Source organism: Geotrypetes seraphini, chromosome 10, assembly GCF_902459505.1.
Source record: "Geotrypetes seraphini chromosome 10, aGeoSer1.1, whole genome shotgun sequence".
Taxonomy (NCBI): domain Eukaryota; kingdom Metazoa; phylum Chordata; class Amphibia; order Gymnophiona; family Dermophiidae; genus Geotrypetes; species Geotrypetes seraphini.
Window position 1 is genome coordinate 132,589,457 of NC_047093.1, and position 26,277 is coordinate 132,615,733.

The following is a 26,277-nucleotide window of genomic DNA, read 5'->3' on the forward strand; positions in this document are numbered from 1 at the left end:
ATGCCCACACTCCCGCTGCAATAAATTCCCCGTTGCGACTGACCCAACCACCCACCCCCCTTGCAGCGGGAGAGATGCCCACTCTCCCGTTGCACTAAAAACTTCACCTCGACTGACCTGACCCCTCCCTGCAGCGGGAGAGATGCCCATACTCTCCCACTTCACTAAAAACCTTGCCGCAACTACAGCGGGAGAGATTCCCACTCTGCCTTGCTGGCAAGTAAAACCCCACACCACCACCGTCTCTGCCACCCCTCCCCCTTACTTGACCCGACGACCCGACCCCCTCTTGCAGTGGGAGAGATGCCCACACTCTCCCACTGCACTAAAAACTTTGCCGTGACTACAGCGGGAGAGACCCCCCTATTGCTATCTCCACCGCCCCCTTACCCTTTCCTCAAAGGTGATGAGCCAGAGGGACGTGGACGCACTCCTCCCAGCTTCCTGCATCATCTAAAATGGGCCTTCCCCTCCCCGGTGCATCTAGGGATGCAACCGGGGGAAGGGCCTGAGGCTCTGATTGGCTCAGATGCCCCATAGCAAAGACTTTAGGCATCCAGGCCAATCAGAGCCTTAGGCCTCTTCCCAGATGGCATCGGAAAGGGACCTAAGGTTCTGATTGGCCCGGATGCCTATAGCCCCTGCTATGCTGCATCTGAGCCAATCAGAGCTTCAGGCCCTTTTCCAATGCATCTGGGAAGGGGCCTGAGTCTCTGATTGGCCCAGATGACCCATTGGAGGGGCATTAGACATCCGGACCAATCAGAGCCTTAGGCCCCTTTCCAATGCATCTGGGGAGGGGCCTGAGACTTTGATTGGCCCAGGAGGGACCTTAAACAACTTGGGCCTATCAGAGCCTCAGGCCCCTCCCTGGTGCATCTTGGGTTGCACCGTGGAGGGGAAGGCCCATTTTTGACAATGCATGCCAGCTGGGAGGAGGGAATCCGTGTCCCTTCGTACATCAATTTGGAGATAAGGTGGAGGCAGGGAGAGGTGTTATATGGTAGGGAGTGTCACTTGCCAACGAGGGGGAGTGGTCATCTCTGCCCCTGGAGGGGGGAGTGCGTGACCGAGATTTCTTGGCAGCGAGAGAGTGTTGGCATTTCTCCCGCTCCAGGGGGGGAGGGAGTGTTGGTTGGCAGCATGGAAGAATCGACATCTCCCACTGCAGGGGGTGTTGCCGCCATTCCTAGTAGGTGGTGTTCACTGGCGACATGGGTTTCTTGGGGGGGGGGGGGTTTGTTTGATGACAGCAGGAGAGTTTGAACATCTCTCCCGCTGCTATTGTGCTTTTGTTTGTTTTTTTCTTGACACGTTTTTTTTTCTGCGCATGTGCCCATTGCTATCAGAAGCGATGGGCACATACAAATTTAGCGAATCTTCGCTGCTGTCCACCGACCTCATTTGCATGTGTGATTTTTTGAGAATGTCTCACTTTTTTCAATTTGCTATCAAAACAGACTGTTGCTTTTTAATGCGGGTTTTTGAAAATCCTGGCCTGAAGAGCTGCAAGTTCTTAAAGTGGCGATGTACTTTTAAAGCTGTCCGTACCGGGGCTCCATGGATGATGTCACTCACATGTGCGAAAATCTGCCTGATGTCCCTGGATAACACCCGTTACAGTAAGTAACTGTGCTATTTGGGAAGGTTGCTAGAAAAGCAAAGCAGTGGTTAAACTGGAAGATAAGGTATTCTATTAAAAGAAACTGTACCTTGGATATTTATGCTCTGATTGTGAAGGCCATTTATACATGTTTTAAAGAAATCAGTAACAAAAAAGAAAAAAACTTTGATAAGGTAGGTCAAAAGAGAATTTGTAAAGAAGCTGGAATTTATGATAATAAAAAAAATTCATGTATATTTGAAATAAAAGGCTGGAAAAGAAGTTGGTTCAAGCACTAGATGACCCATGTATAAAATGAGCACTCAGAGATGACAAGGCTAGAGCACCCAGTTTTTCCATATATACCACTGCCGTAGTTCACCTGCTCAGACCAGTATCATTACTCCTTAGAAGCAACAACAGTAAGAATTGAAATAGACACATGTCAGGTTTGAAGTTTTAAAGTTTTACTGCTGATTATGCCAATAAAGATGTAAGGTATGCTCCTAACATTTACTTTTCATTTGGTATAGGCTTCTTGTTATTATCTTTCTGTGCCCTCTCTTATCTCGTGTGGGCTATGGATTTAATTGGCGCTGGGGAGCTGCTGTTGTTTGGGGTGGAATAAGAGGAGCATTTACTTTGATCATGGTTCTTATGGCCTTTCATAATGGAAAACTACCTTCTAAAATAAATAACAAGGTAAAGTACACAGAAATTATTTTATTTTTTATTTAGAAGAGCTTTATTTTTGAAATTCTAAAAAATTAATATGTTGAACACATGAATAATGTTTAAAGTAAAAGAAATGCAAAAAGTGAAGAACACAAAAAAGATCCTCAAGCTTTATTCCAACCCAGGAGGTGAAGGTATTAACAAAATATGCTGGTTAAACTAGCTAATTCTTTTGATTGTCACCAACTCTTGAATCTAATAGCTCATTGCATTGAAGGTTGTATTGACTCCTGATGCAGGCTAATTGGCAAAAACATAGCTGTTTAGTCTTTTGTTGATACTTTCACCTTCTGGGTTGGAATAAAGCTTGAGTGCATAATATTGGAGGATACTGCTTCTTTGCGCGCTTCACTTTTTCAATCTCCATTTTGGTACCCATGAGTCCTTCATCTTCTCCTCCTCCTAATTTAAAATCAAAACAGCAAAAGGGGATATTTAAAATGGTATATAACTTTAGAATTTTAATATTGCCATCTAATTTTGAAATTGATAATAAGTATGCTTCTCATGCATTAAAAAGAGATTAAGGATAAAGTTACCAAGCTGCATTATTTATTTATTCAATTTTCTTTCTATACTGTTCTCCCAGAGGAGCTCAGAATGGTTTACATGAATTATTCAGGTACTCATGCATTTTTCCCTTTCTTCACTCTAGTGCAATAGGTGTATCATAGAGAATGACACGGTGGCTGTTACCTGTGGGTAGCCGCGGGTAACCCGCCAAAACAGTAAGAAAAAATCTGTGTTCACCGTGGCTACGAGGACAAGGCCATTCACCGCCCCATGGAGTGGTGAATAGAGGTCTGCACGGGAACGGGGATCCCGCGGGTCCCGCGGGGATCCCGCGGGTTCCCCCCCTGGCCCACGGGACTCCCACGGGGACGCCCCCTGGCCCACGGGACTCCCACGGGGATGCCCCCCTGACCCACGGGACTCCCACGGGGACGCCCCCTTGCCCACGGGACTCCCACGGGGATGAAAACAACCTACCTAAATTCTGGCGATGCAAGCATGCAGCTTACAAGTCTGGCGTCGCGTCGGGAAATAGCCATGTTGAGCAGTGAGCTCAGCACGTACACAGATGAAAGCCTTGCTTGCTGATTGGTCCGGCGGCCCCGTCCCACCGTGCCGCCGGACCAATCAGCAAGCAAGGCTTTCATCTGTGTACGTGCTGAGCTCACTGCTCAGCATGGCTATTTCCCGACGCGGGCATTAGGCTGTTTTTTGTCATTTCGGGTGGGGGATGGCAGCGGCAGCAGCAGCCTGAAAAAGAAATCATCCTGGCCGGGTTCGGTGTCATGCTCCGGAGCTTCTACAGCCTTCCTATCTCCCTCTCCCTTCTACCTGCGGCTCTCTTCGGCAACTCAGCAGCAACGATCGACACAAGCTTCTGGCGTCGGGGCCTACCCTCTGCGAGTCCCGCTTGTTTCAACTTCCTTTTTCCACAAAGGTGGGACTCGTAGAGGGAAGGCCTCGATGTCGGCAGCTTGTCTTGATCACCGCTGCTGACGAGTTGCTTAAGAGAGCCGCGGAGCAGGGGGGTGTTGCCAGGTGCAGGTAGAAGGGAGAGGGCCAGATGCAGGACTCGTGGGTGAGGGAGGAGAAGAGAGAGGGGAGAGAAACAAAAGGAAATATTTCATACTGGGCTGGGCCGGAGTGGAGAGAGGGTGGAAAGATTCTGGCTACAGGGTGCAGTAACAAAGGAAAAGGGGGGAAAGCTGAAAATGGAGATAGTGACACAAAGAAGAGAAAGGGTAAGCAGGACCTTCTGAATAAGGATAGAGATACAGAGGGGACATGAAGAGGAGGTGAAATAGAGACATAGAAGTAATGCTGAAAAAGTGTGTGTGGGGGGGGGGAGATAAAGACATTGAAAGGGCAAATGGTGAATATGGGGTAAAGACAAGGACAGAGACAAATGAAGATTCTGAAAAAGTGGTGAGATAGGGATATAGGTGAGATGGACACAAAGAAGGGTGATGCTGGAAAATAGGTGGAATGGTAATTCTGACAGACACAGAAGGGAAATGCTGGATCAAGGAGAGATGGGGCTCAGGCTGGATGGAATGAGGAGAAATGCCTTGTTGGCCCGGAACTTCCTCTCCTACGTCAGAATTGACGTCAGGGAGCGGAATGCTGGTCAGCGCGACGCTTCTGCAGGGAAAGCTTGGGACAGCGGTGGCTTGGGGACTATTCCCCGATGGCGGTGGCAGCAAACCGAGTGGCTTGGGGGAGGGCACGGAGAAAGAAAGAAAGGGGGCAGACAGAGAGACAGAAAGAAGGGGGAACAGGGAGACAGAAAGAAAAAGTTGGGGGAGAGAATGAGGTCTGGAGGAGAGGAAACATACAGGAGGCTGAAAGAAAGGAAGAAAGATTGGATGCACAGTCAGAAGAAGAAAGTGCAACCAGAGACTCATGAAATCACCAAACAGCAAAGATAGGAAAAATGATTTTATTTTCAATTTAGTGATCAAAATGTGTCTGTTTTGAGAATTTATATCTGCTGTCTATATTTTGCACTATGGCTCCCTTTTACTAAACCGCAATATTGTTTTTTAGCGCAGGGAGCCTATGAGCATTGAGAGCAGCGCGAGGCATTCAGCGTAACTCCCTGTGCTAAAACCTACTATTGTGGTTTAGTAAAAAGGGAGGGGGTGTATTTGTCTATTTTTGTATTTTGTTACCGAGGTGACATTGCATAGAGTCATCTGCCTTGGGAAATGTATATGGCAGATATCTTTGTTTTGTGTTCAAAAGAAAAGGAAATGCATTTCTGGTTTTATTTCTACAGTGTTGAAGTACTTGTTGGCCCTTGCTGTGACTGGTGGGGATCCCCAAGCACCGCCAGCAGAGGACCTCCTCTAGAGATGGTCAGAACTCCCCTCCACCAAGCGCAGCAGTCGCTGGCAGCATCCATGAGCCACTGAGGTGCCAGCATCTGTGACTCAGGGACGCTACTGCTGCCTGCCAAGCTTGGCAAAAGGGACCCCAGGCCAACTGCAAAGGAAGTCCTCAGCTGACAGTTTGTGGGTTCTCATCAGCTGAGTATTTATATTTTATATTTACATTAGAGGTTCTGGTAGAAACCCATTTACAAAGTATGTATTCTTCCCAATTAATATTTCCAAATTAATAGTCTCTTTGCTTATTTGTAAATGGGTCTCTACCAGAGCCTTTAATTCAGTAGCATAATTAAATAAAATAACTATTTCTGAAGTTTATAGGGAAGGATGGTGACGGAGGGGATTCCTCGCGGGGACGGGTGGGGACGGAGGGGATTCCTCGCGGGGACGGGTGGGGACGGAGGGGATTCCTCGCGGGGACGGGTGGGGACGGAGGGATTCCTCACGGGGACGGGTGGGGACGGAGGGATTCCTCACGGGGACGGGTGGGGATGGGTGGGATTTTGGCGGGGACGGGTGGGGACGGGTGGGATTTCTGTCCCCGCGCAACTCTCTAGTGGTGAATGGTCTTGTCCCGCAGTTAAGGAAGGGAATGCACATGGTCCCTATTGTGCTCCCTCCCTCCTTACTGTCGCTGCCGAGTTGAAACAGCTTCCTTTCTCCCTCCCTGCCCCTTACCTTCATGGCCGCGAGTCTAAATTACCTTCTTACAGCATCTGGAGCGTTGAAGCTGCGTGTGGCTGCCGTAAAAATCATCTCTGATGATGGGGAAGTGAGAGTGGAGAGAAGACGCTGGCAGGGAAGAAGACAGAGATGCCAGACTATGGGATAAGTGGAGGGAAGAAGATGGGTGCCAGACCAATTTGGAAGGGGGAGAAAGGGAGAGGCACAGTAACAGAGCAAATGGAAGACACAGCTAGAAGAGAGACAGTGGATGGAAGGAATTGAATGAGAAGATGAGGAAAGCAGAAACCAGCCAACAAAGGTAGAAAAAAAATCCTAATTCTTTTTTTTTTTTTTGCTTAGGATAAAGTAATGCAATGGTGGTGGCCTATGTCAAAAGGCAGGGAGGCAGCAGGAGTCCTCTTCTAAACTTGGAAGCTCGGCTGCTCTTTTCCTGGGCAGAATGGCACCTTGTAGCTCTGTCGGCAGGTGTAGAAAATGTAAAAGCAGATTTTCTCTGGATCCCAGAGAGCGTCAGAGTGCATAGTGCATCAGTGGGATTGTCCAACGTTCCACCTCATGGTGACTGCCAAGAACAGGAAGGCAGATCGCTTTTTCAGCCGTCGGCGGGAGGCTGGCAGTGAAGGGCTAGATGCTCTTGTGCAATCTTGGCCTCATAGCCCATGATAGGGCGTGTTTTGCATCACATTGTAAAACATGGGGGCCCGGTGATCATGGTGGCAACAGATTGGCCAAGGAGACCCTGGTATACTGACCTAGTTGGCTTCAGCATGATCAAGGACTTTGGCTACCCTACCACCCTCATCTTCTTACTCAGGGACCAATCGCTCTGCAAGATCTGGATCATTTTGGTCTTATGGCATAAAAACAGAAGAAAATAAGAATTGTCGCTGCTGGGTCAGACCAGCAGGTCCATCGTGCCCAGCAGTCCGCTCCCGTGGCGACCCTTAATTAAGACCTGTACCCTAACTGAATCTAGCCCAGGGGTCTCAAAGTCCGTCCTTGAAGGCCGCAAACCAGTCGGGTTTTCAGGATTTCCTCAATGAATATACATGAGATCTATGTGCATGCACTGCTTTGAATGCATATTCATTGGAGAAATCCTGAAAATCCAACTGGATTGCGGCCCTCAAGGAGGGACTTTGAGATCCCTGGTCTAGCCTTACCTGCGTACATTCTGGTTCAGCAGGAACTTATCTAACTTTGTCTTGAATCCCTGGAGGGTGTTTTCCCCTATAACAGCCTCCGGGAGAGCATTCCAGTTTTCTACCACTCTCTGGGTGAAGAACTTCCTTTCATTTATACGGAATCTATCCTTTTTAACTTTAGAGAGTGCCCTCTCATTCTCTCTACCATGGAGAGGGTGAACAACCTGTCTTTATCTACTAAGTCTATTCCCTTTATTATCTTGAATATTTCGATCATGACCCCTCTCAGTCTCCTCTTTACAAGGGAGAAGAGGCCCAGTTTCTCTAATCTCTCACTGTACGGCAACTCCTCCAGCCCCTTAACCATTTTAGTCGCTCTTCTCTGGACCCTTTTGAGTAGTACTGTGTCCTTCTTCATGTACAGTGACCAGTGCTGGATGCAGTATTCCAGGTGGGAGGCGTATCATGGCCCGGTACATCGGCATGATAACCTTCTCCAATCTGTTTATGATCCCCTTCTTAATCATTCCTAGCATTCTGTTCGCCCTTTTCACCGCCACCGCGCATTGCGCAGATGGCTTCATTGACTTGTTGACCAGTACTCCCAAGTCTTTCCTGGTGGGGTCTCTCTGAGTACTGCACCAGACATTCTGTATTCATGTATAAGATTTTTGTTACCGAAATGCATCAATTTACACTTATCCATGTTAAACCTCATTTGCCATGTCGCGACCATTTCTTGAGTGTGTTTGTCACGTTGCAGGTCTTCGCAATTCTTCTGTGTCTTCACTACTCTGCATATCTTCGTATCGTCTGCAAATTTAATCACCTTGCTCGTCGTACCAATTTCCATGTCATTTATAAATATGTTGAAGAGCACGGGTCCAAGCACCGAACCCTGTGGCACTCCACTCGTGACGTTTTTCCAGTCCAAGTATTGTCCATTTACCCCCTCTCCCTGTTTCCTATCCGCCAATCAATTTTTAATCCACTTGAGTATTTCATCCTCGATTCCATGGCTTGCAATTTTTTGAAGTAGTCGTTCATGCAGGACCTTGTTGAATGCCTTCTGAAAATCCAGATATACAATGTCGACTGGGTCACCCTTGTCTATCTGTCTGTTTACTCCCTTGAAGAAGTGCAGCAAGTTCGTCAAGCAAGATCTTCCTTTGCTGAAGCCGTGCTGGCTGGTCCTCATCAGATTCTGTCCTTCAATGATGCGGTCCTTTATCAGTGCCTCTACCATCTTTCCTGGTACCGAGGTCAGACTCATCGGTCTGTAGTTTCCAGGCTCTCCCCTCGAACTTTTCTTGAAGATCGGCGTAACATTTGCCATTTTCCAGTCTTCCGGAATCCTTCCAGATTGGCTATTAGTTGAAGCAGTTCAGCTATAACCCTTTTCAGTTCCTTGATTACCCTCGAATGGATGCCATCCGGTCCCAGGGATTTATCGTTTTTAAGTGTATCAATCTGCCTGCATACTAAACTGTCTAATCCACATAGAAAGCTAAATTGGTTCAACAGTAACTTTTCAGAACACTTACACTTACACTTCTTTCTTCAGCAACATTACCTTCCATGTCCTCAACTTCATTGCAAGAGTCCCTGCGCATGGGAAGCTTTTCTCCTTGTCAGGCTTTACTCCCTTTGAGAAACTTTAGCAATTATTGTCAGGCTTTCATCACTCCTGGGAATCTTATCCCCTTGCTAGGCTTCAGCTGCCCTGGAGAAGCTTTTCCCGCTTTCCAGGATTCAATCAGGGCACCATTTTCCTCTGTACTGACTTTCCAGCCACAAGTCTTCCTATTTCCTGCCTGTCAGCAGGGCAATTCCCTTAAATTGGTTCCCTCTATTTGCCTTGCTGCTCATTACCACCAGCTGGGGAGCACTGCTCCGTACTCAACCCCTAGCTAATGTTATCTCAGCACTGGGCTGAAAAGCCCAATGTATCGTGGGACATGTAGTTCACTTCAATAAAGCTCTATTATCTATTTACTGTAGCGATAAGCAATGCAGGCTTGATTATATATAATGATTAGTCTTAAAGTAGTTGCATGTCCTTAACCAGTATCCTGGCTTTATTTTTGTAAATAAATCTGTAGACATACGAGGTCTGTTCAAAAAGATCCAGGACAGTTTGAATTGTGTGCCAACAGGAAGCTAAGTGGTGTCAAGTAGCTTGAAACCTCATGTATAACCTTTTTTCCGTTTCTCGATACCTCCGAGCTACAGCAGTTTTTGTGAAAGTGCATTTTTGTAATCAACTCGTTTTCATCATGTGCGACCTCAATGAGCAGCGCTACAGCGTGAAGTTCTGTTTTAAATTGGGTAAAACTGCTACAGAAACTTATGAAATGTTGAAAGTGGCTTATGGGGAACATACCATGAGTTGTGGAAGGTTTTTGAATGCGTCAACATTTTTGAATTTTGCGCAAAAACGCGATGACGGTTCTTCCCCAGGCAACTTACGCTCCTGGCTTGGCCTCTGCTGACTTCTTATTTCATAAACTTAAATTCATGCTGAAAGGAAAGCGATTCGACACCATTGAAAACATAAAGCAAAATTCAACACAGCAACTTTTGGCGATTCCTGAAGAAGCATTTAAGGACTGTTTCTAGAAGTGGAAATGATGTTGGGAAAGGGAGTACTTTAGGACTGAAGGGGACCCAATGGAAAAAATTGTAAGATTATTTAATACATTTTTATAAAATCAGTCCTAGAACTTTTTCAACAGACCTCGTATATTAGTAAGTTTAATGCCCCTGAGAAATATGCAATGTGCAGGCCCAAACCTTTGTGATTATTTTGTTTTATATCATTTGTGGGTTGTATCAATTTGTGATCATTGAGTTTGTTTTATTGACCTAAATATATAAAATGTGTATGATTGTCATTCTCTTTACAGCCTTTGGAGTTTTCCAGATATTTAAGGAAGAAATTATATAGAATTTGGTACATACATAGGTTCAACTATTTAATCTGCCCAGTATATACCTAAATTTGTTTTAATCATTTATGGGTGGCAGTGATTTGTTTGCATGAGTGGTGGCTTTATGATCAGATGTTCAGTGCTGGGCCAAGTGCTGAAATCAGCATTGAATGTTTAGGCATGTGTAGATAGGCAGATCTTATCTGGTTGGAGCCAATGTTCAGCCTTTAATTTAAGCTAAGACTGGGTTTTATGTAGTCCAATTTGTCCAGTTTATTTGAGTAACAAACAGTTGGCTATTGGCCCTTAATCACATAAGTGCCAATTTTGCCCTAACTCTGCCCCCGGCTGCTCCCAACATAGGCAGTTTCAGCTTAGGTGGTTAGGGGGAATATTCAGTGGCACTATCCATTTAAATGCTACTGAATAGCCCCACATAGATGATTTAAAATGGGGGAAAAACTGTCAGCCCCTATATTCTTTCATATTGCTTCATTTACCCTCCCTTTTACAAAACCGTACTTTTTTTTTTTTTTTTGCACCAGCTGTGGCACATTGGAGCTGTTACCACCGCAGCCACCGCTAGAAACCACACTACAGTTTTGTAAAAGGGGGTGGGGGTTTAATTTAGTATAATTTTTCCAGTGCCATGTAAATGTGTACTTCCAAGTGTTTCTTTATATATATATATATCTATATATATATATATATATATCTACAATGGAACCTTGGTTTATGAGCATAATTCGTTCCAGAAGCATGCTCGTAAACCAAATTGCTCATATATCAAAGCAAGTTTCCCCATAGGAAGTAAGAGAAACTCACTTGATTGGTTCCACCTCCTACCCCCAAGGCCCTCGGCGCTGCTGCACCCCCCCTCGAACTGGTATTGCTCCCTCCCCCCCTCAAACTGGCATTGCCCCCCCCTCGAAACGGCATTGCTCCCGCCAGCAAACACCCCCCCAAAACATTTTCGCAAATCTGTGTAAGGGCTAAAACTGTAACATACATTGAAAAAAATGAAAACCAAAAAATATTTTATTTATATAAATAAAATATTTTTTGGTTTTCATTTTTTTAAAGTATGTTACAGTTTTAGCCCTGACACAGACAGTGTGATTTACCTTGATATCACTGAATACTGCAATAAATCCTTTATATATAGTCAAACCTCGGTTTGCGAGTAATGCGATTTGCGAGTGTTTTGCAAGACGAGCAAAACATTTTCGCAAATCAAACTGTAACAGGGCTCAAACTGTAACAGGGCTAAAACTGTAACATACTTTAAAAAAATGAAAACCAAAAAATATTTTATTTATATAAATAAAATATTTTTTGGTTTTCATTTTTTTTAATGTATGTTACAGTTTTAGCCCTTACACAGACACTGTGATTTACCTTGATATCACTGAATACTACAATAAATCCTTTGCAACCATAGTAGAGATTTCAGTTCCTCTCGTGGATCATCGCTGCTCTTTTGTGCTGTTTATCAGTGAGAACTAATCATCTCTTCTTTCCTCTTTGTTCTGAATAAACACACTGCGTGTTTAGTTTTAATTTCCTTGTTTTTTCCATGTTTGAAATAGATCACACTTAGCTAGTTTTACTTATAATTCCTTCTTTTTTTATAGATAATATTATATGTGTCAGGAGTAGTGTTACTGACTTTGTGTATTAATTCTACAACTTTGAAGACGATAGCTAGCAAGTTAGGTAAGAAAAACTATAAAAATTATTTTACCTTTCTTCCCCCAAATATATTTTTATCAAATTAAATACAATCAATCCATGTCAAAGAAATACAGCCATATATTTATTACATAAAATATATCCGTATACATGTTGCTAAAATATCAGTAAATGTTAATTCAAATAAGTCCTAGGATCTTATACAATCCCACTCTATTCCAGTACTGTTGGATTATTTTCCTGTACCCATCAGAACTTGTAGGAAGCCTCATATTTCAGAGTCTTAAGCTCCATCCCTCTTACCTTAGTATTGTCCCCTCAATAGCCAGTTTCTTTCCTACAAGCCAGACTGTAGGAGCTTGTCTTTTCTGCTTGTGTTGATTTTCTTTTAAATTCCGTCTATTTGCAGGTTTCGTCCTCATGTGGGAGATCCGCAGACCTTTGGAAAAAGTCTGCTTCTAGGGGGTTGGCTGCTTGTCAGTGCACCCTCTGGATAACCTGCACTTCAGATCGGGGCTCCGGGATTAGTCCCTTGGGAGCTTGCTTACCCCAAGTTCATTCTCTAGTGGGTCAAGCACAGGCTTTGTGGCTCCATGAAGGTGCGCCCAGGATCAGGGCCAGACTGCGTTCATCCAATAGGCGTTTGCACAGCGTGTCCATGGGTGGGAGAGGTACCCGGCTGTGGATGTCCAACTGGTGAGGCAGTGAGAAGATTTGAAGTCCAGCTTGTCTGTTTTCTGAAGTAGTGGATCTCCTTGTAAGCAGAATCAGCTTTTCTGGCAGCGTTTTCCATTCAGCACATGGCATAGTGAGCACTAGCTGATGACCTAAATCAGTGATATGGGGGGGAGGGTGTAGGTGGTTTCCCAAGATGCCCTAGCCTCCTCCCCACCCCTAAGATCCTGAAATTGCAATTTTTCAGGGGTTCATATGCTTTTTCCAGGCTATTTTAGTGTAAAATTGACACCTATGGTGGCCATCTTGGATTTTCACGATTTGAAATAGAAAGTTAATTTTAGTTGCAATAAAACAACTCAGATGGACTCCCCAGGGCAGTATTTAGGGGATTCATTCCATATTTGAAGTGGATGGCTGTTGGGTACGCAGCCATGTACCAAGTGCGCTGTCAGCCCACAAGGGAGGTGAAATTTGCCTGGACCCTGTCTGTGCTTTTGACCCCTTAAGGGAATCTTCCCACAGCTTCTCTCCTTGTGCCCATGAAAATGGCATCAGGGCACCTTGAGGAGTGTGCAGGCGATGCTCTGATGAAATGCAAGTAAAGGTTTCCAAAAAGGATTCGAGGAGGCGGTTTCCGTCCCGGAGGATGGGTTTCCCCCCAAATTTATTAATATGAGGTATCAAGCTTTTTTGGCTAAGAAATCCATGCCTTTCACCCTTCCGCAAGTGTTCTTGCTGGCCTTAGGAGAGTTTATGGCCTCCTTAGATCTGATAGAGGTGTATCTCCACATTCCAATTTTTCCGGACCTCCGGAAGTAACTGAGGTTCCATGTTCTTGAGCAACATTTTCAGTTTGTGGCAATGCCCTTTGGGTTGGTGACAGTGCCCAAGACTTTCACCAAAATGATGATGGTGTTGGCAGCCAATCTCCGCACCTTGGGAATCTTGGTTCATCCATATCTGGATGACTAGTTGATCAGAGCTCCCTCAGAGTCTGAGAGATGTCAGGCTGTTTATCAGATCATGCAGTTGCAATTCCTGATCTGGGTGATCTAGTTCAAGAAGAGTCACTGTGAGCCAACGCAGGACTAGAGACCTTGGAATTCACTTTCACATCAGTCAGAACAAGGTGTTCCTGCCTGTGTCCCATCAGGAGAAACTTCAATAAGTTATCAGGGACCTTCTGGCCACCCTGGTCCCGAAGGCCTGGCAGTATCTCCAGGTTCTGGACAGTGGTGTACCAAGGGGGATGCGGTCCACCCCGGGTGCACGCCCCAAGGGGGCGCACAGCCGGCCACTCTCCCTATTCTGCCGCTGCTTTCCTTAACCAGCAGCAGCAGCAGTAAACAGGGGTGTTCGCGGGTGCTCCCTCTGGCAGTTGTTCAACTTCTGTCCGGCTCCCCTGCATAAAGCCGCGAGCGTTGGCTCCTTGCGCGATCCATGGCTGCGTCGGAAGTGTTCCCTCTGATGTCACAACGTCATAGAAAAGGCTTCCGATGCAGCTGCGGATCACGTGAGGTGTAGACACCCGTGACTTTGAACAGGGGAACCGGCCAGAAATGCTGGGCAGGGAAGAGAACTGTTGTTGCTGCACAGGGAAGGGGGGGTTAGAAATGTTGCTGCTGAACATAGAAGGGGGGACGTAGAAATGCTGCACAGGCAAGGAGGGAGACATGCTGCTTCTACACAGGCAAGAGGGGGATAATTGCTGCACAGGGAAGGGGGGTAGAAATGCTGCACAGGCAAGGGGGGAGAAATGCTGTACAGGCAATGGGGGAGAAATGCACAGGCAAGGGGAGAGAAATGCTGCTGCCACAGGGAAGGAGGGTAGAAATGCTGCACAGACAAGAGCAGAAGAAATGTTGCTGCTGCTGCTGCACAGGGAAGGGGAGGGGGGAGAAATGCTGCTGCTGCACAGGGAAGGGGGGAGAGAAATGCTGCTGCTGTAGCACCCAATTAAGGAGAGAGAGGGAAGGAGGGAGAAGGAAGACAAGCGAGAGGAACCAGAGATGCCAAGTCCATGGGAGGGAGGGAAAGGAGAAAAGGAAAGGAGATACCAGACCATGGAGGGGGAGGAAGAGATGCCATGGCAAGGGGGAGGGAAGGGAAGGAGATAAGAGATACCAGACCATGGTGTGGAGTGGGAAGGAAGGAAAGAAGAAGAGAAAGAGAGAGATGCCAAAGCATAGGGGAGGGGGTGGAGACAGAAAAATAGAGAGGTGGTGTAGCTGAAATGAATCGTGCAAAGGAAAGAAGGGACACAGGATATACAGTTTATTGAAGTGACATAGAAAGAGGGAAGATACCATATGGAAGAGAGAGTGGACAGTAAATGGAAGGTGCAGAGAGAGTGTGGGTAGTAGATAGAAGAGGTAGAGAGAGAGGGCAGAAGTTGGGTGGAAGGGGCAAAGAGAGGGCAGATGTTGCATGGAAGGGAGAGAGGACACATGCTGTATAGAAAGAAGAGAGCAAAGAGAAGATGATTAAAGCAGAAACGACAAAAGGTAGAAATAATTTTTTGTTGCTTTACTTAGAATCAAGTAGTATTGTAACTGTATTGATAAAAGTTTATAAATAGGAAATGGAAATAAGGCAATTTTTTGGACTAAACCCTTTTCCTCAGGTCAGGACAGCAGTATACTATACTGTTCTGAAGAAAGATTTGGCCTCTGAAAGCTAATTGAAAAATGGATTGGTCCAATAAAATGGTATTTTCTTATTTCTCATTATTTGTTTTATTTTTATTTGTTAATTTGTAAAGTGGTGATTGTTATGTATCAGTTTTTTTCAAATTTACATCTACTGTCTTTATATTTTGCACAGTATTAGGGGATATGTATCACTGTTGTTGTGGTGTTGCATTGTATGCAGAGTCTGGTTTCTTGGCGGTTCAGTTTAACTTTTGTCTACATATTTCTATTTTTAGTTTGTGATTATTCCATATTGGGCGAGGGCGTATCTCTGTTCTGTATGTATGAAAAGGACATAGTTTTCAGTTGGCATTGATTGCAGGATCAATTGACTGTGCGGGATCTGACTTGTTTAGTTTTACAATGTATGTGTTGGTGTTCTAGTGCTCACTGCAGTGTTTAAGATGCTTGCTTTTCCTAGGCACACTCTTGTGCGATATGTGGATTGTTATTAAAAATCATATTTTTCATATAGATGGGGGTGGGGTGTCAAAAAAATGATGGGCCCCAGGTGTCACATATGCTAGGTACGCCACTGGTTCTGGGGATCTTGGTGGTGATGATCGATGTGGTCCCTTGGGCAAGAGCCTATTTGCATCCACTGCAGGATGCCCTGATTTCACGCTGGAGATCGCAGTGGGATCCGTTACAGGCACCCCTGCCCTGGATGACTTTGGTACAAAACAGTCTTGCCTGGTAGCTGCGACCTCTCTCTCTTTTTCCAGAGGCCTTCTCCTCCAGATTTCAGAATAGGTAATTCTGATGACGGATGCGAGTCTCAAAGACTGGGGACAGTGTACATGACTGTCCCTATTCAGGACTGGTGGTCAATCAAGTGCCTGGAACTGCAGGTGATTTGACTAGCTCTTCTCCATTTTGAAGGTTGTCTCCGTCACTGAGCCATCTGCGTCTTCTTGGACAGTGCCACTGTGGTGGTTTACATCAACCAGCAGGAGGGCACCAGGAGTGCCTCACTGAGCATGAAGACCCGGCTTCTCTTCCTGGGTGGAGAGATACCTACTGGTGCTGTTAGTGGTGCACGTGGCTAGAGTGGACAATGTTCAGGCAGATTTTCTCAGTCGTCAGACTCTGGACCCCAGGGAGTGGTCTCTGTAACAAAGTCTCAAGAAATGCAATAGAATTTCGATATCATATAATCAAAAGACAGTCCACCACAGTGTAAATGTTCAGATCACACTATGTTCCTCAGAATGCCACACGATAGAATTGTGTGGTAGCCGTCCTCACTGGAACTTTTTATGATGTGATATTTTGAACAAGTGTGCAAATGTTTGCATTTTAAGTTATAATAATTTATAAAGTGTCAGTGCTTATTTTTATATAAAACATGATGATCACTGTAAAGTTATTTAATACATAATGAGTGACTTAGCTTTTAAACTGTGGTGGGGAACGAGGCAGATCCGGTTTAAAAGCTAAGTCACTCATTATGTATTGAATAACTTTACAGTGATCATCATGTTTTATATAAAAATAAGCACTGACACTTTATAAATTATTATAACTTAAAATGCAAACAGTTGCACACTTGTTCAAAATATCACATCATAAAAAGTTCCAGTGAGGACGGCTACAACACAATTCTATCGTGTGGCATTCTGAGGAACATAGTGAGTGACTTAGCTTTTAAACTGTGGTGGGGAACGAGGCAGATCCGGTTTAAAAGCTAAGTCACTCATTATGTATTGAATAACTTTACAGTGATCATCATGTTTTATATAAAAATAAGCACTGACACTTTAGAAATTATTATAACTTAAAATGCAAACAGTTGCACACTTGTTCAAAATATCACATCATAAAAAGTTCCAGTGAGGACGGCTACAACACAATTCTATCGTGTGGCATTCTGAGGAACATAGTGTGATTTGAGCATTTACACTGTGGTGGACTGTCTCTGTAACAAAGGGCATTCGATTTCATAGTGGCACAGGGGGTATCTCACATTTGACCTCTTGGTTTCTGCAGCCAACAAGAAACCTGATCAGTTCTTCAGCCATCGCGAGGTCAGCAGTGAAGGCTGGATGCTCTGGTTCAACAATGGCCACAGGGCTGTATGTCTTCCCTCTGTGGTCCATGATTGGACATCTGTTGCGACAGATAGCAGCCCATGGAGGTCCTGTGATCCTTATCACATATGATTAGCGGAGGTGCCTGTGGTATGCTGACCTGGTTTGGCTCCAAGGTTTCAGTTTCTTTTTACAAAAACAGCAACATACACTTTTGACTTAAGATGTGGATATCTAAGATTGTACCAGAGCATTTGAAATAGAAGACTGTATCTTTAAGTTTATTTCATCAATCAGTATCCAGACTCCTAAGGCAGGCCATTAGGGGCCAAAACATGATCATGTTGAGTCGTTTTATTGAATAAAAGAAATTGAACATCAATTAGTCACCTTCGTTGTGTGCTTTCTGCTTTGGCTCCAGTGGGATCAGGGACTCTGGCTCCCTTGTCACTCTTGCCTCCTCATGCAGGGCCAATTACGCTGCAGGATCCAGACCGGATTTATGGCCTGGCTATTGAGCACGCAACCTTAGCTGGTAGGGGCTATTCTTCAGTGGTGAGTGCTACTTTGCTCCATAGTAAGAAGTTCACGGTCTCTGCCTAAGCAAAAGCTTTGAGATGTTATCAGACGTGGTGCATCCAGAAACCCATCTGTTCATCAATTCCTCATATTCTGAAGTTAGAAACATGATGACAATAAAGACCAAATGGCCTATCTAGTATTCCCATCTGCAGTAACCATTATCTTTTTCTCTGAAAAATCCCACATGCCTTTCTCATGCCTTCTTGAATTCAGCCACAGTCTCTGTCTCCCCCTCGTCTTCCGTGCATCTACCACCCTTTCTGTAATAAGTATTTCCTTAAGATTACTCCTGAGCCTATCACCTCTTAACTTCATCTTATGCCATCTCATTCCAGAGCATCCTTTCAATTGAAAGAGACTTGACTCATGTGCATTTATGTCACATAGATATTTAAACATCTCTATCTTATCTCCCCTCTCCTCCCTTTCTTTTAAAGTATACATATACCTTAAGATGAAGTATACATATGCCTTATGATGAAGACCACACACCATTTTAGTAGCCTTCCTATGGATTGACTCCATCCTTTTTATATCTTTTTGAAGGTGCGGCCTCCATAATTGTACACAATAAACTAAATGAGGTCTCACCAGAGTTTTATACAGAGGCATCAATACCTCCTTTTTCCTACTTGCCATACCTCTTCCTATGTACCCTAGCATCCTTCTAGCTTCGCCATCACCTTTACAACCTGTTTGGCCACCTTAAGATCATCACAAAGAATCACACCCAAGTCCCGCTCTGTCGTGCACATATGTTCTTCACCTCCTAAACTGTACCGTTCTTTGGGGTTTTTGCATTTCTTAGCATTAAATTATAGCTGCAAAATTCAAGCTTCACTAGATATTTCTTCATGTAATTCACATCATCCGAGGTGTCTACTCTATTGCGGATTTAGGTATCATCCGCAAAGAGGCAAATCTTACCTAACAGACCTGCAGCAATATCGCTATGAAAATGTTAAAAAGAACAGGCCGAGGAGATCACGTGATGCAGTGAGGAGAGCGGACGTTAGTTCTGTAGCTCCCGGGCCCTCATTCGCACATTCTTCGTCTACTTACTTTTATTCAGTGTTTTGAAGCTCCGCGGTTTCCTCCTTGCATTGGTCTGCTTATGGACCCCTTTGTGTCTAAATCGGGGGGCAGTTGGTCTGGCAGAATGGCAGCTAAGCCTAAAGAGAAAGCGCGGCCGGTGGACGGCACGATGGCAGAGGCAAGCCCATGTCACGCAGCGGAGTCAGCTGACTTCGGCAGTGACATCTGCCCTGGCCCCGCAGATGGAAAAACTGTTGAGCCAAATTATACATTTGGAGACTCTGTTGGGGGACACGGTAACTCGTACCACTGAGCTTGAGACGAGAGTCTCTGCAGCAGAAGATTCTACTCAGGCACTGAGTGATCAACTTACACAGCTGGAGCAGCGCCTGACTGCTAGTGAAGATAAAGTTGAAGATCTAGACAACCGATCCAGATGGGACAATTTGCGGTTTTTAGGGGTCCCGGAGACATTATCAGATCGACAGCTGGGCACTACGTTTAAAGACTGGCTTGCAGCCGAATTTCCATTGCCTGCTGGAATGGGCTCCATCTGTTTGGAGAGGATCCATTGGGTGGGACGCCCGGAGGCAGAGCGGCAGAGGCCCAGGGTCGTGGTGGCTAAGTTACATAACTATCTCCACAAGGTGGAAATCCTTAAACATTATCGGCTCCTATTTGGATAGATATGCAATTAGATGTTAGTTTTACTCGCTCTAGTCACTGGCGATTTCCTGCCTATCTGAGTCAAGATGCTGACTTTCAAAAGTTTTTACTGGCGCGGTGGGAGGATTATGTCTTGACTAATGAATAACATCAGGATGACCCACTTTTATTTGAGGAAATGTCTAAGTCTGTTCTCTGGGGTCATATCCTAGCCTACACCTGTACCCGCGTGCGAAAACTGAATAATGCCATCATTACATTGGAGCGTTCTTTGCTGGTGGCCAAATAGGCACAGTTGCTCACCCTTCAGCTTTCACCAGCGAAAAATACTTGGCTGCTCAGGCAGCTCTCAACTCTCTCTTACATTCCCGCTCATAACGATGGTCAACTTATCGACGTTATCAATTCCAGCGTTTTGGTAACAAATCGGGTAAGCTGCTGGCTAGCATGGTGGACAGTCATGTGGGTAAGAAACCAATCTTGGCTATGCATTCCACGGGCGGAGTGGTCATGTCCCGTATAGATAATATAGCTCAGGTCCTCCATGATCATTTTGCAGCCCAGTATAGCCATCTACCAGCCTCCCCTGGGGATTTAATTGCTGATTATCTCCTATCGTCGGGCATGCCACGTTTGCGGGCGAAGGACACTGATTGTCTCAACAGGTCTTTGCAGGTGGTCGAATTACAACGTGCTATTCAGACTAGTAAGGTGGGTATGGCTCCAGGTCCTGATGGGTTCTCTGGGGAATTTTATCGGATATCGGAGTCTCATCTATGCAGTCCCTTGTTGGCTTATTACAATGGTGCTGTGACGATGGGGGCATTTCCTCGATATGCTAATGACGCCTCTATAGATCTGCTTCTTAAAACGGGTAAGCCTCCAGATCTTCCTGGATCTTACCATCTCATATCACTGATTAATGTCGACCTTAAACTTTTTTCTCGGATTCTGGCGGACCGCCTTCTCCCTTTTCTACTGACTTTGATTCACATGGAACAGGTGAGATTTGTTCCTGAGAGGCAATCGGTGTTGAATGTTCGTAAAATTCTTTTGGTCCTTGCCCATGCTCAACAGATTTGGGGGTCCACTTTGCTGGTCAGCCTTGATGCATCCAAGGCCTTTGACGTTTCGTGGTCTTATCTTTTTCATACTTTGGATTATATCGGGATCTCAGGTTTTTATTGTGCGGCCTTTGCTTCTTTGTATCATGGCCCGACTGCTTCACTAGTCATTAATGGAACACTTTCTGACGCCTTTCTTATTAGTCGCGGAATACGCCAGGGATGCCCCCTCTCCCCTCTGATTTTTATCCTTACCTTGGAACGTTTATTATGTACTCTTCGCCAATTTGAGGAGGTGAGGGGATTGACAATTGCAGGTCAGGTATTCAAAACTTTGTCTTTTGCAGACGACTTAATGCTCATTCTTACGAATCCAGCTCGCTCCCTTGGGGCAACCCTAGATCTTATCGCAGAATATAGATTCTACTCGGGTCTCACCATTAATTTAGATAAATCGGTGGCTTTGCTGTCTCAGTCTTCCATTCGTGATCTGTGGGAGGGCGCCTTTCCTTTACAGTGGACAGACAAAGCCATTAAATATTTGGGTGTATATATCACTGTTGATCTATCCACATTATATGCTTCTAATGTGACTCCCTTACTGCACTCTTTGACTGTTAAATTGTGATTGTGGCAGGCTCACCCTCTTTCTCTCTTGGGGTAGGTGGCATTACTCAATACGATAGTGCTTACTACTTGGCTCTACATTTTCAGGTCCTCCCTCTGTATTTGCTATGTTATGATGAGACCAAATATATTTGTTTAATCCGCTGTTTTTTGTGGTGGGGTCGTCGTGCTCGCTTGCCCTACTCACAAATGGTATGTCCACAGTATAAGGGGGGTTTTGGTCTGTTAAACCTTCGTTATCTCACCATCGGCTGTGGTATGCGCCTTATCAATGACTATTTTCGGGGCACCTCTGTTTTCTCCAATACACCTTTAGAATTTGTGTGCTTTCAACAGGAGCATTTTAGTGCTTATTTACATTCTGTTCCCTCCACTTATTCCTCTGAAGTGCGACTTAGGGTATTTGGCCTTCCTATGCGGAAAGTTTGGAAATGGGTGTGTAAGTTCCATGGTGTTAGTGCTCGTGAGTCTCCCTTTTTGCCTCTGTGTGGTAACCGCAATTGCTCACGGTTTAAACAGTGGGAGGCAAGGGAGTTAACCTTTTTATTTCATCTGGTGCAGGATGATGGCTCAATGCAATCATTTCAGTCATTGTGCCAGATTTATGGTCTTACTTCTGTTGATAGTTTTTCCTATTTGCAGATTAAACATTATGTGGCCTCTTTGAATAAGACCAATTTGCATTCTGACCATCAGGAAATATTGTCCACGGCCTATACTTTTGGTTCCCAGATGAAAGTTCCCCTCAAGTTTCACCATAGATACTTGAAGGACGAGACCCTCTTGCCTGACTATGTTAAGCTCCAGGCGTCTTGGTCACAGGATTTGAACATGGCGCTTCCGGAGGATATCATATCCTGTGCTGTGGCCCGGTTACCTACTTTAAGAAAGTATATGTATTTTTGGTAGATACAATATAAATTGTTATTTAGAGTTTATGTATCACCTCACAGGGCCTATTGTGCTAAGTTTAGGCCCACAGCCACTTGTGATAAATGTGGGCATCTGACAGCTACTCTGGGCCACATGTTGTGGTCCTGCCTGGATGTTCAAGCCTTTTGGACAAGACTTTTTGCCTTCATTGGGACTATTTGGAACGTGACCATAAGATCCTCACCTCTAATACTTTTTGGAACTTCTCCATCTCATCATCCGAGACAGCCAGGATTGAGGGCATTTCTTCAATGGTCCATTTTGTGTGCTTTAAAATGTATTTTTCTTAAATGGCTGGACCACGATGCTCCTAACATCTCGTTGTGGCGATCTCAAATGATTCTCCTGTTGGCTTGGGAGCATAGAGATGTTCTCGATCTTTCCACCATGCGGGGAGAGCGTTTCACGGCTATCTGGGAGCCTTTCTGGAATGCCATGACTCCAGTTGGCCAGAAGCCGTGTTTTGAACTGCTGATTGTGATCTATTCTGTCATACTTTGTGTTTTTCTTTTCTGAGCTTGGTGCTGGGGACTCCGGACTGGGGGGGTTGGGGGGGATGGTTCTGAATAACTTGATTTTGGAGCACTGCTTGTTTGTCTGAATCTTTGTACCTGTGAGTTTTGACAGCTCTAATCAAAATTATTTCAACATAAAAAGAACAGGCTTAAGGATAGAACTTTGAGGCACACCACTGGTAACATCCTTTTTCTGAGAGCGATCTCCATTGACCACTACCCTCTGTCATCTTCCACTTAACCAGTTTCTGACCCAGCTGCTTTTACATGCAGCTCCTCATTGGTGTAGCTTGACTTTACTACAGGAAGAGGGGGGTCAGAGCAGACCGCGAATGAGTGAGTGCGATTCGTGAACCGCAAATTCGCAAGGCAACACTGTATATCTAAAAAATATTTTGGCTCCCTGTTTTAACATGTCAGCTATTTTTTCTTCCATTTGTGTCTTTGCTTTTCTGACTTCTCGACCAGTGTCTCTTAACTTTTCCAGATATTTTTGCCTGCCTTCCTCTTTCAGTGATCTTTTGTAGTTTATAAAAGCTAACCTCTTATTCCTTACCTTCTCAGCTACTACTTTTGAGAACCTCTTATTTTTACTTACTTGCCTCACAAAAAGATTTGTCACCCTTACAATAACTCCTTTCAGTTTTACCTACTGCATTTCTACTCCTTCCAGACATTCCCATCCAGACAACAATTCCTTGACATAATCCTCTATCTGAACAAAGTTAGTTTTTTTTTGTCTCTAGATCCTTTACTTTTGAATGAGCCCTCTCTATATCCGTCTTAATATTAAACCATACCATGCAGTGATCACTGGATGCCAGATGATCACCCAGTAACATCAGAAATACTTTCCTCATTTGTAAGCACTAAGTCCAGTATGACCCCCATCCTGCATGGGTTCCATTACCAACTGCTGGAACAGTTCTCCTTGTAGAGAATCCAGGATCTCCCTATTTCTAGAAAACCGTGCAATAAGGATACCCCAATTGACATCCAGCATGTTAAAATCACCTATTAATAAAAAGTCCCCCTTTTTTTAGATATATTCTGAATGTCTACTATTAAATTTCTCTCCTTTTCTTCCATCTGTGAAGGAGGCCTATATGTTACTTCAATGCAAATATTTTACCATTCCCTCTTTTCAAATTGATCCACAGTGCCTCTTCCTTTCCCTGCAGATCCTGCAATTGTGTGGCTTTAATATGATCTTTAACATATAATTTACTCCCTCTCCTTTTCTTCCTATCTTGTCTGTAGTCTGTTTCGGACCCTTCTTCAGGAGGTTCATTCCATTCTTCTGAATGCCACTGAGGAAGTGCTTCTTTCCCAGCAACATCAGGGATTCTACTCCCATTATTTCTTAATTCCAAAAAAAAATGGGAGGACTGTGCCCCATTTTGGATATCAGAGATCTCAACAAATTTCTAGTCAAGGAGAAATTCCGAATGTTCTCCCTCACCCTTCTTTATCCACTTCTGGATCAAAACGACTGGCTATGCTCTTTAGATCTCAAGGAAGCCTATACTCATATACCAATTCACCTAGTTTCCCACAAATATCTTTGCTTTCAAGTGAATCAGTGCCATTATCAGTATAAGGTCCTTCCCCTTGGTCTGGAATGTTCTCCAAGGTTCTTCACAAAGTGCTTGATTGTAGTCACTGCAGCTCTTCGATCTCAAGTTCTTCAGGTGTTTCCTTAGCTAGACGACTGGCTGATCAAAGCTTCTTCATCTCAAGAGGTGGCTCAAGCTGTGTCCCACACCATATCCTTCCTTCAAATCTTAGGCTTCGAAATCAACTTCCCCCAAATCGAACCTCCATCCAAATCAACGTCTTCAGTTCATTGGGGTTATACTGGACATTGCTCAAATGAGAGCGTTTCTACCTCCAGGTCGCCTGAATGTGCTCCTTTGCCTCTGTCAACAGATGTTTCAAATCAAAACTATCTCCACAAGGTGCATGATGGTGCTCTTAGGCCACATGGCTTCCACAGTGCATATGACACCACTTGCAAGGCTGCATCTTTGCATCCCTCAGTGGACCCTTGCTTCTCAGTGGTCTCAAGCGACGGATCATCCCTCACAACATATTTCTGTGACATCTCCTTTTTCACTTGCCCCCTCATCACAAAGTGATAACAACGGATGCCTTTCCTTATGCCTGGGGGGCGCAGTTGGATGGCCTACAAACTCAAGGTCATTGGTCCACCAAGGAGTGCAGCTTTCACATCAATTTACTCGAGCTCAGAGCAATGTTTTTGCTCTCAAAGCTTTCCAACATCTACTGAGTCTTCAAGTCCTCCTTCGCATGGACAATCAAATAGCAAGGAGGTGCGGGCTCTTTCCTCTTATGTCAGGAAGCCCTTTGGGCAATAGCTCGCAACATTTTCTTAAAGGCTGTCTACATTCTAGGGGAGAAGAATTCCCTAGCAGACAACCTCAGCGGAATTCTTCAGCCTCACAAATAGACTCAGCTCTGCAGCTCTCTGTCCCATCTTTCTCCAATGGGGCACTCCACAAGTGGACTTATTTGCGGCTGCCCACAATCACAAGTTGCCCCAATTTTGCTCCAGACTATACTGACCTCACCACTGCCTTTCTTCTGGATTGGACAAACATGTTTCATTTATGCATTTCTGACCACTCCTCTCATACTAAAGACTGTTCAAACTCAAACGAGAGTCTGCCACCATGATTCTCATAGCTCCTTGGTGGCCCAGACAGCATTGGTTCTCCCTTCTACTTCAGCTCAGCTCCAGGGAGCCAATACCTCTTCAAATTTTTCCTACTCTGCTTACTCAGCATCAAGGATCTCTTCTATATCCCAACCTGCAATCGCTACGCCTGACAGCTTGGTTTCTCTTGGGCTGAATCCATCTGAACTACATCTCTCTCAGCCGGTCTGCAAAACTATTGATGCATCCAGGAAGCCAGCTACTCAACAATGATATCAACAAAAGTGGACTAGGTTTTCTTCCTGGTATCTTCCTTCATCATCACAATCCAACTTCCTTGTCACTAGATCTCCTGTTGGATTACCTTCTTCATCTCTCTGACTCTGAACTAAAATCTATATCTTTTAGAGTCCTCAGTGTTATCACAGCTTTTCACCTGCCAGTTGAGGGAAAGCCTCTTACTGCTCATCCTTTGGTCTCCAGGTTCATGAAAGGACTTTTCAATATGAAACCGCCTCTCAAACCTCCTCCAGTTGTTTGGGACCTTAATGTGGTTCTTTCCAGATTAATGAAGCCTCTATTTGAACCAATGGCCATGACTCATCTTAAGTTCCTCACCTGGAAAGTTGTATTTTTTATTTCACTCAATTCTGCCAGAGGAGTCAGTGAATTGCAAGCGTTGGTGGCAGACCCATCCTTCACAGTTTTTCACCATGATAAAGTGGTTTTGCGCACCCATCCAAAATTCCTTTCAAAAGTTGTGACGGAGTTTCATCTCAATCAGTCGATTGTTCTGCCAGATTTTTTCCCTAAGCCTCATTCTCATGCAGGAGAAACGGTGTTGCGCACTCTGTACTGTAAATGTGCTTTGGCTTATTACATCGATAGGACAAAGCCACACCGAACTTATCCTCAACTCTTTGTCTTCTTTGATCCTAAAAAGTTGGGGGCATCGTGTTTCCAAGAGAACGATTTCTAACTGGGTAACTGCCTGTATATCATTCTTCTATGCTCAGACTGGACTGCACCTGGAGATTCGTGTCACAGCTCACAAATTCCGGGCTATGGCAGCTTCTGTAGCTTTC

The 26,277-nt window shown here is 44.8% G+C and overlaps 1 protein-coding gene across 1 annotated transcript in view; it reads left to right on the top strand.

The window, feature by feature from the left end:
* The window catches only part of LOC117367625 (sodium/hydrogen exchanger 10-like), a 301,595-nt gene that overhangs the window by 97,507 nt on the left and 177,811 nt on the right, over window positions 1-26,277 (top strand). The window contains exon 9 of the mRNA XM_033960369.1: window positions 2,137-2,305. Within this exon, the coding sequence (XP_033816260.1) occupies window positions 2,137-2,305 (169 nt within the window). The remainder of the gene's footprint in view (window positions 1-2,136; window positions 2,306-26,277) is intronic.